We start from the raw sequence: 16471 nt of genomic DNA on the forward strand, positions 1-16471 counted from the left end.
GACAATAACCTTTCAATAACAACAAATTAAAGGAATAAATTGCATAGAACGGAGTGTTCAGTGTCTTTTAATTACTAAACATTACTATTATTATGAGTGTACTATATTTAAATGTTATTATTTTGTTTACGAAATAATAACCTGTGTAATTATTTTATTCTCATATTAAGGTATTTGTGTTAGTATAATAGGCGTTCACTATGGAAAATTATATTGGAACACAAAATCCGTATTTTACGGTCCTAAGTTTTTTAAATAAGTACTTAACTAACGGTACGTAGATTTTTCCTTTATACTATTATTTACCAATAAACTATGTTAAATACACATATAGTGGCCGAATAGGAGTACAGTTGTTTTAAGAAACATTTCTTTTATGTTAAATTATCAATTCTCATAAAAATGTTGTAAGTTTTAAGCAACTTTAAAAGCATAGATAGAAAACAACACTTTTTAGAATTCGTTAAATTTATTAACAAGTAAATTATTAAAACGACCTAGAACTGCACTGTCTGGTTTACCCTTCATAAAACGTAATGTCCAAAAAATTCCGCAGCGACATTTGTTAGTCATCAAATCAACGACACATTCGTATAAGTCATGAATCGTGTCAGCCAAAGGCGAGGACATGCAATAAAGTTCGAACGTAATTATACCAAATGGGCGACGAAGGCACTCCAGCTAACACAAGTCGACCTCCAAACGACAGAACCATAGCTGGGAAAGAAATTCACGATTGATGGTAACGATACAAATGTTGCACAGCACGTATTTATTATTAAAGATTTATCGCTATCGTGCAATCGCTTTGAATGAAATATGGAGGCAATCTGCTAAAATTGATACTTACTTTGGATTCTTCGTTATTTTAACTAATTTCATTTCGCAATCTTGAGTAAAGGCCGACAATGGTTCAGCGGATATGGCTGTCCTTTTTAACCTAGGTTCACCTAATGGTATTATCCTCGTGTTTTCAATACCAGGCGATCGTATAACTAAACACTCTTCTTCAACTTCTACCCCATTCCTTTGGATATCTATCATTTGTCTCGTCAGTGGTTTGACCACTTGTCGAAATTTGTCGATTTCGTTTTTCAAATATCGAATTGTTACGTCGCGATCGTCGATCTCATTTTCCAACATTGCTATTATCTTGTCTCGCCTTCTTAGCTCCTCGGTTCTTTCCATGACTAGCCGCTTCATGTCCATATATTTCTTTTCCAATTTATAATAATGGTCCACTTTACAGTGTGTCGTGTGTGTGTGCGACATTTTGATTCACATTGAACAACTGTTTTTAATTTAACATCACGTTTGTAGAAATTGCCGTGTAAAGCTAAACTGAGTACTTTTGCTATCAGCTGTGTCATCGATATGATAGATAAGTTAATATAGGTTTTTAGTCAAGCAGCCGATAGTTAAAGTTCAATTGATAAAATTTTAAAAAGTATTGAAATCTATTTATGGCTTCGTAAATGATGTAAGACGTTATATTGAATTCTTTCACAATACACTCATACTCAATACCAACTAGTCAATGACTGTATTGTAGCCCGACGACTTTTTATAGAAACACCACTACGTCATTCAGTCTGTCAATTATAATTGTTCATTAAAATATGTCTACAAGTAAGCAATCTAATTAATTATAAGAATACAGTATTATAAAAGTAAATTATAAAGCTATTTCGTATTACCGTAAAAATAAAATTTGAATATATCTACTTAAAGACTCAGATCGGTCAAAGACATGTAGATCATGGTACATAATAAGATGGATTAAATTAAATCTTAATTAAGCTAATCGTATGAGTGAATATTAATTTAGAGATTAATTATTTGATAGGTCATGTATTTATTGCAAACGAGTTTAATCAAATGCCTGTTGGCCTAAAGTAGAGGTCAAACTAGAGTAACATTATTTGGGGCACACGTGATTCTAGTATCTAAAATATAAGTGCATTAGAAGCCGTTAAATTGAAAGAAAAATTAAAGAAGTATTTTAAATAGTGATCCTATTTTTCAAAAATGTATTCGCGATTTTATTTTCCATATTAATCTAAAATTCGTTAGGTATTTTTAAGGTATTAATGAAAAGATTATTCCAATAGGGACTAGAATGCTTAATATTAAAAAAAATGAATAAAATTAATGATAAATGGAATATTATTCATATTATGTTGGACGTGGAAATTGGACTACCGTTTGCGCCACAGTTAGATAATATATAAGTAACTGCTTGATACATGAGTTCAATTTCACGACCATGTTATTATTCAATATGTGCGTTAATCTCTGAAAAACGGAGAAAAAACCCATTGAGATGACCTTTATTTATAAAAATAAAATTCTAAACTATTAGACATATTACTAAAGAAATAAGGAATTACTAGTTAAACAAACTATGGAATGATTTACTTTACGACAATAATTTTCGTAGATCTGTTGTTTGTCAAAGACTGACAGAAATAATATACAGGTGAACACAGATTGACAGAATTCGAAGTGTCCTAGACCTGGTTAATATTACATTGGAATGGAGCCCAGAAATACGAAGCGCCTATTCCAAATATATGGAAGCTTTTCTAGGAGTTCATAGATTTTGTTTTAGTTATATCTTTGCGTAGGCAAAATAACTAACAAACTTGTATAATTAGAAAATATTGTATGTTCTTATAGACAAAAAAGTTCGAAATACTTTTAAAATAATTTGAACACAAATGAAACAAATTAAATAGTGTTTAACACAGGCCCAATACTATACTTGAATTGTATTAATTGAATATAGTATAGGTAACAACAATTATATATTTATATATATATATATATATATATATTATTATTTAGGTTCACTATTGTTTTAAAGACTAGACGGTTCCCTTTTTGCAGCTTATCAGAAATAATTTTTTTTTGTTTAAATTTTCGTTCAAACAATTCGCTCGAATTTTCCGCAACTTGATCGGATATAGCTATTGAAACACCTCAAAATTTTCAATGACGTGACTTAACTGATTACAGCGGTCACTTTTATCGCGTGAGTAATTACCGACAAGCATTATCAAAAAATTAGAAATCATAAAAACGGTAGATAATATTCTTTGCTTCCCTGACGTCACATAAGCCTTTTTAGCCAGTTGACAGACTAGGCTAATGCTATTTATGGAGTTTGACGTTATCGTGTCAAAACACGACAAACCATTAGGAAAATGGCTGCGTGATTGCGTAACGAACAGTGATAAAGTATCCTAAATCTTTATCTATACTGTTATAAAGCTAAGCAGTGTTTACTTAGTGGCATAAGCGTGCGATTCTTATCCCTGAGGCCGTAGCTTCGATCCCCGTCTGTGCACCAATGAACATTCTTTCAATGTGCATATTTAACATTTGCTCGAACGGTGAAGGATGATCGCGTACTTGCCAAAAAGGTTGTATCGCCACTAATTAATTATTTTAAAGTTTCAATATGTTTTGTATTATTCACAGGTCTAATCCCTAAGGTGAGCAGACTATAGACCTCTACTTGCAACGATCCTGATATACATGTTGCAGCCAACTAGCTTAATTAGCCGTTCAATTAACAGCCTAGCTTTTTAACTAAAAAGCGCCGTTTAACTAGCGGCCTAAAAGATATTCAGCCGTATTGTTTGTTACAACATTTATAACATAATATGTTTACGCCTTTGATTTGAGTACTGGCAGTAAATGTAAAATTAGAAGCGTTTCATATACATTTCTTTTTTGACGTTCATAAGTGTACATTATGTTACCTATATGGATAAATTATTTTGATTAATAAACTGGCTGGCTAATGCTTAGGCTATTCGTACGATAGAGTGCCATGTGACAGAAATATAAAAACAGATGAAAAAATCTTTCTTCAAAAATTAAATTGCTCGAGTCAGTCACTGCAAGCGACTCTGACCATGAATAATGCTATTCTTGAGAAAAAGTGCACTCCTTAATAATCTAACACTTTCTTTTGCGTAACCTTGACACTATTTAGCAACGATACGTCTCAATGTTAGAAATAACAGGTTTAAGTATCTAGACTATATATTCTTAGATATGTAATTAACACACTTCTCGATCAAAACAAATAAATATTAATTAGTAATTAAATATTATATTTTCCTATTCCAGGCGTTGTCATATTTGTTTTATATAAATGGGCAGGAGGCTCACCCGATGAAACATCGGTACTCGTGGAAACTCACACTGCCAGATGGCTCGCAATTGCGTTGTCGGCCATTCAAAAATCGTACGGTTTTCTCTTGAAGGATATGAATAATATGCCTTGATTTCCAGAGACAGAAAGATTAAAAAAGCTACATTTAAAGTTTGTGTTTTCTTATTATTAAAATTGCCTTCATATTTCTCGTTAATTAATTGTTTGTTCTTTTTTCTCCTTTAATCAAGAATCTTGAATTAAACCTTGGTTAGCAGGTAATTTATCAAAGCATTTATTGTTTTTTTCCTTAAGTGATTTACTGCCCAGAGTCCATATTAGACTCACAATAAAACAATTGCGTAATTCTTTTTAACTCATGAATAATTTCTCTGTATTTAAAAGTTTCGTAGATGGGACATAATTGTTTCATTTATAAAATGTTTTTTTTAAACACTTCACTAGCATGTTTCAAGTGAGTTTCAAGTTTATGTGAAAAGTTTCAAGAGACTGACGGCCAACCTACAGTAATGGAGATGCACTAAAAGACATTTTACTTTAATTTCCCTTCTATAAAAACACTCCTAATATAGAGTTTTTTTTAAAATTTGAATCGTACTTAATAATATTTTAATTATAAATATTTTTCTCTTGGTATATATTTTTTAATCAATTCGTCTCTGCGAGGTCTAGAAGAAACCTCTCTCAGGAATCTATTAGTTATTTTTTATATGTTTATGTATTAAATAAAATATATGTAACTTTCAATCAAATATAAATAGATGCATGGCCAGCCCTAACAGATTTAAAAATAGAATTAGAAAAACCTGGCATAAATAGCCGGAAATGCGTCCTCGAAGGCTCTATTGTATCGGAAGTCGGTGATGCGTTACGATAAGAGATCACGTAGAAAATAGATACTTGTGGTGACTTAAACTGCTTTATATATATTTATATTAGCCAGGCTTATTTTTCAAAGGGGTAATGGTTGACTAGTTACGAACACTATTCTTCATTCATTCACTCTTATAACATTCAGCACAAACGCTAGCAGTATGTAACCTACATGTCAGGTAAAAAATGATTTAAATAGTAAAATAAAATGAAAATATATCTTAGTCTTCACTTATCCTCAATTTGTTCAGCCACTCGGACTATTTAAATAACCACTTAGATATTTGCTAGTCAATGCACGAAACGTTAAATCGGTGAATACATCATCTCACTGTGATTCTAATTTAAAAAACAATATTAGGCACTTGGCGTTATTCGTTCGAAATTTAAAAATTGCAATCAATTTATACCAGTAAAGATTTAAATTAAATAACAAAGCTATAATAGCAAAAGTACACAGTTATTTTAGAAATTTCAATGCTTCATTGCAAAGAACTCACTCAATACGTTTTAGTTTTTGTCGTGATTTATATCGCGAATTTTTTGTGCGCTAACGTATGCCTCAGTCGCACGACGCGCTTTAACTACTCTACTAGTGTGCTTGGCGTTCAAATGAGCCTCAGATTGTATGAACCTACGCTTATTTTAAACTATCTATGATTTTGATTAAGTAGGACCACTTTAGTAGCGTAGTAGTAACATTAGCCATGTTAGCTATTATTCTGTGGAGGTTGTTTTGTAATACGGTGTAATCCGTATCCAAAGGCATCTTGAAAAATATTATTTGTATGTCCCTTCCAGCCAGTGGCTACTATGCTAATCTTAGCCAAGCTGAAGCAAAACTCACTGTAGTGAAAAGGTATTCAAGGTACTCTAAAATTTATTGAAAACACACTTATGTGTTTTTTGCAGTGCTTTGCTACATAAAGGAGCCATTGCTAGAATTATATAAAAAAATGTTGTCCTTAACCGGGCAATATAATTTAAAAAGAAATATTCCGTCCAACTACGTAACAACTAATGTTTTGATAATGGCTGCATTGTATGATAAAAATTTAATGAAATACAGTACATTCGGTTGGTTTAAACTCATGTTAAATTAAAATCAATTGTGTTCATTCAAATTTATTAAGCGTAAATAGCTCAAGATGCTTCACCATTTCTATTTTCGAATACGCCACTGGAGTTTAGCGTTGCCAATGTTGAAGCCATAAACCTGACTGACGGCTGACTGTGGAAGCTAAAAATTTCCTACGTAATGAGAGGAAAATAACAATTCAAAAATCTGTTTAATCCATAACAATGTTAAAAATAGTATGAAATGATCTCCATATACTAATCCGAATTATACTGCATAATAAGCTAAAGGAAAGATACAATTATGTAGAAAACAGATATGGAAAGTTTTCGTTTCCTAAAAAGTTCTATAAAGTATGAGGTTTCTTTTCATTTGACATGTTTGTTTGGATTTAATAAAAACAAGTCCACGTTTGAATGAATAAATGCACGCCATATGCGCCACCTGTCGACGTAATGTAGCAAGAAACATCTCACAATTCCATCGCAAATTTATGGTAGTACTGCTATTAGCCAATAGATGGCGGTTTGCTAAAAATTGTTTTTGTTAACGGTGGTCTACTATGTAGTGTATAATAATGATAATATAATACACTAATAATATACTACTAATTATTATATTTCATATGAAAATTAACAATGTATTATAAATATATTGATACAATGTAAAAAAAAATGTGTAAACATAATAAAAATAAATTAAAACAGACCTATAATTTGGATGCAATCTTAATACAATAGCATTTAAAAATTGAGTTAAAACGTTCATTATAACAGGTCGATTAAAGAATTCGTATATGCTCGACATTTTATCCGAAATCTGACTATAATTATGCATAATTTATTTTGCTTGGTAATTATTTCTGAGCTATAATTTGGTGGTCTTACACGTTGACGTATATTAATTTTTTTTATTTTGATAAGTTGAAAGAGCAATCACTCAATCCGGCGGACGCAGCAAGGAGAATGTCGTTAAATTATTTTTATTATGCTTATAACTCACAATTTATCTTTATTAAGATTATTTCACATAATTCGCTTATCAGAACATGTTATCAAATTGTAATTGCCTGCATATAGTAGCGAATACTCTGCCTTGGCACGGCTAGTGAAACAGTTGGAATCCGGTGTAGTTTATTATTTCAAACTGAGTGCTATGTCAAAATTGGTATTCTATTGTATAATAAGTTGACCGAATGTTCGTGAATAATAAAAATGTAGAAGGTCTATTGTTAGCCAACAAATATTCCACTTTTGTGATATGGTTATAAAATTACCAATGGTCCTACAACCCGTATTGTCGCCTCATATTGGATCAGCATCCTTACTCTGTAACTTTCAAAAGCAATACTGATCTCAATAAGCAGTCTCTAAGATATTAAAATCTAAATCGAAGTTGCATACAAAAACATAAGGATCCGTATTGCAGTCGCTATTGTAAGTTACAGATAGTAAGGTCCGTGTTCCTTTGACAATTTTTAAATTTATAGACAAGTAGGTAATTCTATATCTGGCTCTCAGCGTCATGTTTATTAAATGAAGCCGAGCATTTATTAGACATATAAACAAAGAACTTTCAAAAATCGTTAAAAAGTCGCAAGCTAAACCATTAAGTCTGCTTCCATATAATATATAGTTGTACTATTTTATGTGGCTATAAAACCCATGACTAATACATATATTTTATCATATTTTATGAGCTAAGCATTATTGATTCGCATATAACAGACGAATTATCGCCAGTCACTTATTGTTTATGTACACTTTGTTTGTTGTTATATTATTCAAATAGCGGTAGAAAGAATTAGTTACCAATATGAAATATCTGATTAGTTCCCTAGAAAACCAAAAAATATCTAAATTCCTTGGCTTCAATTATTGCATCAGGATTAGGAAGCGAAATATCTCTTATTGGTTCGTCTGTTTTAAGATTACATAACACTATCTCTATCAACCTTCTGTCTTCATCAAGACTTCTAGCTTCGACAGCTTTTCACAGAGGTCCGTCAGCCATCTGATACGATTGCCCAAGCTGGTACCAGTCTCATTGAACGTCTTAAAATTAAATAGGGTGTAGTAAATCCCATATAACAAGTTGAGAATAAAATTGCTATCGAAATTGAGAATATGTGAGTTGTTTTTCATAATAAATATTATTATAGCAATTAAGGCAATCATTAAAAGTATTTATTAATATTTTTCAAAGAGAGTTTGGCGAACAGTTAAGATGAAGAAAATCATTGATATATGTACGGTGTAATTTGCGGTTTTCTGACCTCTACACAGCTCGACATCGACATAATGACAGTACTGCAACAGGTTTCATACATTTTCAATTATACAGACCTATAGTAATTATATTAATTTTACATCTCTGTTGCCGACTTTCAAGAGTGTTAATTTGGTGTGGGAATAATGAGTAAGTTTCCCATAGCAGCAGACGGAGTTTAAGAAATATGGAATTCTATTTTTAAAATGAAATCGTACCGACGACGTGAACAAGGATATGTGCCTATTTGAATTTAGAATTTAACTTATTCATGAGCAGTGTTAAAATGATATGGCATTCTATTATTAAATGTTTAAAAGCCCATACTGAATATGATAAAAGCATTCAAATTTGATTATTTGAATTTAGAATTCACACATTCACAACGTTTAAAATAAATTCATTCCGTTTTTAAATTTTGATCCTACCGAATAAATCGAAACCATTCAAATATGTCCGATTGTTCAAATTTTAAATTGACAAGTTAAATTATATATGGATAAAGTAACCATATAAAATAAGGCCTTATTTCTAGAGCCAGAAGAATTAGAAATGTGTGCACAATATTCATTCTATTACATAAATTCGGTTTCACTACTAACAAATGACGACTATGCAATTTGAATGACGTATAGATATATACAAAAATATGTCTATTTAGGTCTGAGACTTATATTTCTGGATTTGTTTCATGATCATTTGTGTTATAGGCATGTGATCAGCCTCCTGTGCCTGGCACACACCGCCAACTTTTTGTGTCTAACGTAACCCGGTTTCCTCACGATATTTTCCTTCACCGTTTGAGCGAAAGTTAACTGCGTACATAGAAAGTCCATTGGTGCACAGCCGGAGATCGAACCTACGACCTCAGCGATGAGAGTAGCATGCTGAAGCCACTAGGCTAAAATAATACAATTTAAATCGCCACAACTTAAAACTGACATTAAATGAAATATAAGACAAATGATTCTGCAATTTTTCGAAAGCGATAACGTGTTACTTTTAATTGCTTAATATTATTTTTAAAACGAATTAAAAACCCTCAATTACTGTCAATCTTCGTTTGTTTAATTGGTAAATTGGTTCAATGCATCAAGTAAACATATTAATGATAACTAAAATATGTATTTTAATGTTTGTAAATATGTTATGTATGTATATATTGCAATAGTACAAGGTAAATTGCAAGATTCGGCCATCCACCGAATACTCTTCAAGCTCGGCCGAATAGCCGTAGTCAGTGCATGGTCTCGAATTTTTGCACCAATTTAAGATTAATTATAAAGGCAAGTCACGATTATTACGGGTCTCCCTTAAACAGCTGCGCTAAGGCTTTCCTTACTTTTAATAGACCGAACACAGCGGAGAGATATCACTAGCAGGACAGCAAGCACCTTACACTGACGTGATCTTGAAAATGTGACTAAGAAGATAACAGCAAGAAGGTGATACACGCTGTCATTATTAAGGGGCGCCTTCCATATCAACTAGTATTAATTTGGTTTAGGTTTAAAGACTTTCTCAAAAGAGACAAAAATGTCACTTACATGAGAATAATACTTTAGATTAACATTACATTGTAGTCGTTCCAAAAATAATCACAATAAAACGGTAGCCGTACATACAATATACTAAAAGTAACCAAAGATATGAATAAAAATTAAAAATAAGAAATGAATTTAAAAGTAATTTTGTCTAACATATTCACTTAGCTTCGATTTGAATGAATTGAAAGAAGTAATATTTTTTATATTTGTGGGTAGTTTATTATATAGCTGCGCGCCTTCGTAGGTAAACATTTTTTTGCTGTAGTTCGTACGTATTTTAGGTAATGCAAGATCAATTGCTCACATCGATGGAATAATATAGTGGTGTTAATAATATAGAGTATACTAGGAACATATGTTCTGATGGTTGAGAGTCAGGCATGAGGTAAAGAAAACCTAATCTTATTCATTCATATGGGCAATTATGTATACTTATAAATGTCTATATTAATAATGATTTACAACATTTTATCGATTAATATATTATCATAAATCTGCATTTTGTTTGACAAAACCTATTACTCATGTTTCGCTTTTCGGCCAAATAGTAAAATTTGAGGATAGTTTTCCAAATACGCATAGTATTTGGAAAACTATCCTCAAATGCCGAATACCGAATCATTACCGAATATTCATTGTAGTTTACAAGATGTAATACGTTGAATATATCATATATCCAACTACCCGAGAGGATCTCCTTGACAACGTATATATTCCGATATTAAATAAGATGGTCTAAAGTGCTAAACCATGTGTATAATACTTAAAAGGCCTCGTCATTTAACTTCCACTTGGAGCCGAGGACATCGCCGCGTACACCGTTTAAATAGAACAACTGGTTTTGATTTATATATAACGGGTGTTACCGGCTCGAGGTACATATAGTATTCTCTAATTAATGTTTACGGAGAATCACTGTATACGAAGTCGTCTATAAATTATATGTACTAACAAAATAACAGTTCTCTCTCTCTCTCTTCATTGGTCAGCAAGGAAATATCTGGAGGGAAGAATCTGTTTCCACCAGTTTCTGTCCAGTGCCTCTTTTATGACCGTGTATAGTTATGAGGACGTTGAGTTTCACTTGATGGGTTCATCTGGTGAACGGCCACGTTATCTTATGCCTTCTGTGTTACCGTCCTCATCGCTTCTGCGCATTTAATTGCATAACACACCTAATGGCCGATTAGTAAAATACTTATGTATAAGGTAGTAAAAGAAGTTTTTGAGTCCGGAGTGGTTTTTAGTAGATTTATTAGAATCTTCAATAAATGGCTTTTGTAACCGCTAACTCTTAAGGAGGAACCACTAACAAGAGAAAGAGACAGAGGATAAGAATTTTAAGAGATGGATGTCAGGCGAGAAGGAGACGGAATCGTCTCTTGCCACTTAGTCCACACTTTGTAGTCCAGGTGAAAGCAACCCCTAGGAGCTGTTTAATACGGTCGTCTATACCCACTACTCGAGGTTGTTTTAGTAGGTTGCTTACCCAGTTCTCTGAGTAGCAGAGTGCATGGAGTAAGTTGACACACTCAAGTTACTTTTAACCAAAAAAATCATGAAATAGGTAAAAAAGAGAGAGTAACTTCAAAAATAGTCTAAGTTTCATCACAAGCGGTTTTGAAGTGGTTTCCTTAAACATTCCTTAAACGTTTCCCAAAGCGAAAAAGGAAGAAAACATTTCAGATAGCTTCACAACAAAATAAAAACATACAACATACCCCTCAACACAGTTATTTCCGAAATAATTCAAAATTATACATCATACCGGATACAATTTATGTCTAAAACACGGCAATCACCGCCCGTGCCTCTCGTTTTCTCCTTACCCTCATCCTATTATAGTATTCAATGTCGGATCAAATAGTTATTAATTACTTGTATATTTTATTTGGTTTGTTTTCACCGTAACCTGAGTTTCGGGATCAGAAACCTCATAGTATGTTATAAAAAACGCTCCGGACGTTCTGTAGAACCGACATATCGCTATAACTCGAAATACAAAATTACTGTTCCGACATGGCACAGTTTTTTTAAGTAACCCCAATAAAGTAAAGTAAAAAGTATTTGTAACACAAAGTCCCATTCTTCTGAAACCTTCAATATTAAGTTGAACCTATACGTTTTAATAATCACGACATTTTTATTGAACAACATTTAAATCACCGCTTTGCGCGACTGAAATTACTATTTATGTATATGCTGTGTTCTCTTAATTAAATTTAACGACAAAATGTACTGAAAACGTCAGTAAACTAATTATTTTCGAACACTGTACCCACATTATCACATCATCTACAGCAATAAATTGTCACGAACCTTTTGGTGCAGTACGATAGCTTTACAATATGGATAAATAAAATAATGATCAGCGCGAAAAATATATATTCGCACTTAACCAATTGTTATAAATTTCAAGCGTGACTGATCAGAGGTTCCGTGGTGAGAATTTTAAACGAAATATGAAACGACGCGACGGCGCGTTTCGTTTGATTGTGATTGGTCAATAGCATTTCGAATTATAGAGAACTTGTGAGACTTATGAAAATAACATCGCTTGTCAGTCATTACTTATAGCTATATAATTGAAATATCAGACTATGAGAAAATAGTATAATATATAAGAGCTCAGCATAAAACTCGCTTAAGAATAAAATATATATAAAAAGCTTGAGCGATAAAGTTCAACTCATTACCATCAGAAATTCATTAAAATATCAGTGGTTCATTGGTTACTAATTAGCACTAAATGTTAATATCAAAGAAAGTATTTTAATGATATAATATTTAAAAAGAAATTGATATTAGTTTAATTACTGAATTACTAAATAATATATTAATAATTAATTTATCTCGATTGATTAAATAATTTTGAATGACCGCTTTGTAACATGAACCAATGTATGCCATAAACTAAATTATATTAATGCCAAACAAAATTATCATTGTTGCGGTATTGTAAGAGCAGTGTTGGCCTGTCGTAAGATCGAACCGCGGCTGTGCACCAATGGACTCTTTGTCTATGTGCATTTAACATTCGCTCGTACGTTGAAGGATAATACTGTGCCGAAACCGCCATCCATTAGACACAAAAGGCGACGGCTGAATTACTTGTCTATTAAGAAGAAGAAGGAGAAGAAGCTACTGCCGTTTTCATAGTTTGTAATTAGACACAACAAATTTGAAACCATAACAAAAATAATCACCCATACTTATATATTGATTCAAAGCTTCATATGTGAAATACTTATTAAATATCATAAACGAACCAGCTGTCCTCTCACATTACTTGAACAATAAAATGATTTCTCGGATAGCTCTTGTGTCACTTGACATACTTACCATGGCATCAAATTAGACGTAAGATATAAATATGCTTTATCTGTAAAAATATTTTCCTGGTTGAATATATCCGCTTCATACTAAATTGCTTTAATACGTTTCGACGTAAAGTATCAAAAACACTGTTCATTAGCCAACTGTCATGTCAAGAGAAAAGTTTTTATTAATAGGAAGGTCCTTTTTAATTTATATTAGAAGATATTTTTACGTGTACTACTAATTGTATATGGACAGCATGAAACGCTCGAGTGCCCGAAAAATTTATTTTTGTATAGATAAAATGTTTTCATCCTATCATTCCAGCGGAACCTAGGCCGACCTTCTTAAATATGCTCCTGTATCCTTCACTAACCCGATGATGGCCCATGCCCTCAAGATACCCCAGCCAATGTAGAACACAACATGGTGAACACATTGGATAAGAAGCTGCTGCTGAAAGCCAGCAACTGGCGGGAAGTGCACAAAAGCGAGCGGTAAAAGGTTTTCGTTTTTATTATTTATTTGTTCAGAAAAAAACCATCATAGTATAAACTTACAGATTAGTGTTAGTATATTATTATTAAAAAGCTAAACACAAAACTCATGAAGAAGCCTATGCATACACCAGTCGATCTGTACTGACAAGTGTACGCACAAAATGCCTCATGATGGGCGAAGGCAGGTTTGGGAGACTAAGAAATATTTTGGTTCGCAAGCGGAATGAGTAACTTTTATCTCTCTGAAAATATTTACGACACTTGAAACATAGTAACTCCGTCTAAACGCGTTGAATTGACATATCAATAACGTATTAATGACATCATTAAACTAAAAAAATAACTGAGTAATCAATCGAAAATGCAGCCATGCATTGTATGCATTTAAAGTAATTTTAAAACAAGATTTCTCGCATTGCCATCTTTGGGTCACTACAGGTATTTCCACTACCTTTATTTGTTCAAGTTGATGTTACTTTCACTTACTTAGAGGCTTTTCAATTATCTTTTTCTCTGGTAGAACAAATTTGCAGTTAGAAACAATTCATATATTGTTTGTTACTCAATTGTTTTCACACAATAAATATACTTAAAAGTAAAAGCACTACAAGCAGGCAAGGCAGAAATGGCAAATGTAACTTAGGGAAATGCAGAATATTAATTTTCTTTATACTATTAGCATGTATATATGACGCCAGTAATTTCGATATTATGTGAGTATGATTACTTGATATGAGACCGACTGACTTAAATAAACATTTTCTCATTTTTCGACCTCATTTTCTCTTGACAAAGTTATCGACTAATAATCAGTACGTTATTTAATTATATTTTACTTTATATAGACCTTGGTTGATGTAACATAACATGACATGACTTCACATGTTATCTCTAACCCCAAGAGCATTACTCAGCAAGTACTTTATATAGAGAGAACAGTTTATTCATCAGTTCTGTTTATAACCACGACTAAACTTTTATTGCAAATGATCTTATGACCAATACTAAAATTTCTCGACATCCGAAATCAATAAAACATTGATGAATCTGGTTTTTCAATATAAATATTTAGGTTTTTAAATATATTTTACTCGTACTCGCACCAAAAACCAGTGGCGCTACAACTTTTTAGATAGGAACTCGGTAGGCTATGAGGCTTGTGTCACGCCGTCGACTTTTTGGGTCTAAGTTTACTGAGGTCTGATTATTCACCATAAGTATGATCGTATCTCATGTCACAATCTTTTGTTGAGAACTGCCATAATAATCATATAGAGAAATGGTTTGTCAAAAGTATAATTGACAATATAGAACAGGGCCTAAGTCTTCAGTATGCGGGGTTATTTTCGTGCCGCTATTTGAAACCAGCTCCCTGGGTTATATGGCACGAATCAATTACTGATTAAAAACATTAAATTTGAGAGGTCTAATCAAATGCTAATCTTAATCAATCTATTTATTATAATTATCTTCGAATTATCTAGGTATTAATTAAAACATTATCTCAATGGAACCGAAAAGAAATTGGTATTATGTAAAAACATGAAAATTATCTTAACAATAATTAGTCCAACTGATTGAAATACTTATAAGGAGAATGCCCCAAATTTAATTAATTATGCAGAATTAACCAATTAACTGTTATTAAGTCTCGATAACAACTCTTCTGTATAACTAAAGCCACTACCTAATCACCATAAGAGCGACATTTAGTTGAGGCCGAATTACGCTTTCAAACAAATGTTTACGGCGAATACGGTTTGATACAAGCGATTTTTATTTTAAACTGGTAAGGCGGGTAATTATGCAAATATAACAATTTGTGTATTTCCAAGGAGAGTGGTCGGATAAGAAACAAATTCACATATAAATATGTAATTTTAATTGGTATTACTGGATAACGAAATATTTGTTTCTGTGAATATTGATTTCTCGAGCAAGTACATATTTAGTTAAAATAAGTACGATAAGTCTGTCGTAAGTTGAATGGAATGGAAGGAATGATATGACGAAAGAATCAGCTTTAAGAATTATCAATAATGAACTTTCATTTAATGAGTTTTATGAAATATAACAGATAACAACAACAATTGTACGACTGTCCCGAAATAAATGTGTATGTGTATGAATACAAATACAAATTTGTAAACATTGTATTGGGAAAGGAGAGAAACGCCTAAAAATATTGTACCAAAATATCCTATTATGGAAAATTAGTAAATTGACAGGGCAAAATAATGCGCTTTGAAAACTCGGAGGCCCTAGACAGTACTTTGCTACAACACCCAACATGTCTTGTTTAATACAAAAATTGAATAAATTCCCATATTTAGACCTAACTAACAAAATTTATTCAACAGTATCAATTATTGTAATGCCAGTATTTTTATAGACAAAGTTGTCAAACGCAAAAAGTAGTCATCGAGCTAAGTAAACTAGACTTGTTGCAATATAGTTATGCTAAATATTACCTCCATACCTTCCTATGGTAATTTAGGGTAATATAAACCAATATCTGCAAATGGTATGACTACTATTAAATATGTTAAGAGCTGTAATAATAATTTCAAGTCGAGGTTACCTCAATCAAATTAATTTCAAACAATTTGTTTCGTCATTTGATGTATTAAGAACATTCAGCAGCGAATCCTAATTTCTAGCCTACTAAAATAATGAAAGATACCTGTTGCTGGTACTGTAC

The 16471-nt window shown here is 32.1% G+C and overlaps 1 protein-coding gene across 3 annotated transcripts in view; it reads right to left on the reverse strand.

Moving 5' to 3' along the window:
- LOC123713838 (cGMP-dependent protein kinase, isozyme 2 forms cD4/T1/T3A/T3B) overlaps window positions 1-16471 on the reverse strand; it is a 90229-nt gene that overhangs the window by 37701 nt on the left and 36057 nt on the right. The window contains exon 1 of one of the 3 annotated variants that reach the window (XM_045667724.1): window positions 851-1341. The exons of the other annotated variants lie outside the window; for them this stretch is intronic. Within the exon in view, the coding sequence (XP_045523680.1) occupies window positions 851-1272 (422 nt within the window). The 5' untranslated portion in view covers window positions 1273-1341. Of the gene's footprint in view, window positions 1-850; window positions 1342-16471 lie in introns of those variants that run through there. 3 annotated transcript variants of the gene reach the window in all.

Source organism: Pieris brassicae, chromosome 8 (assembly GCF_905147105.1).
Source record: "Pieris brassicae chromosome 8, ilPieBrab1.1, whole genome shotgun sequence".
NCBI lineage: Eukaryota > Metazoa > Arthropoda > Insecta > Lepidoptera > Pieridae > Pieris > Pieris brassicae.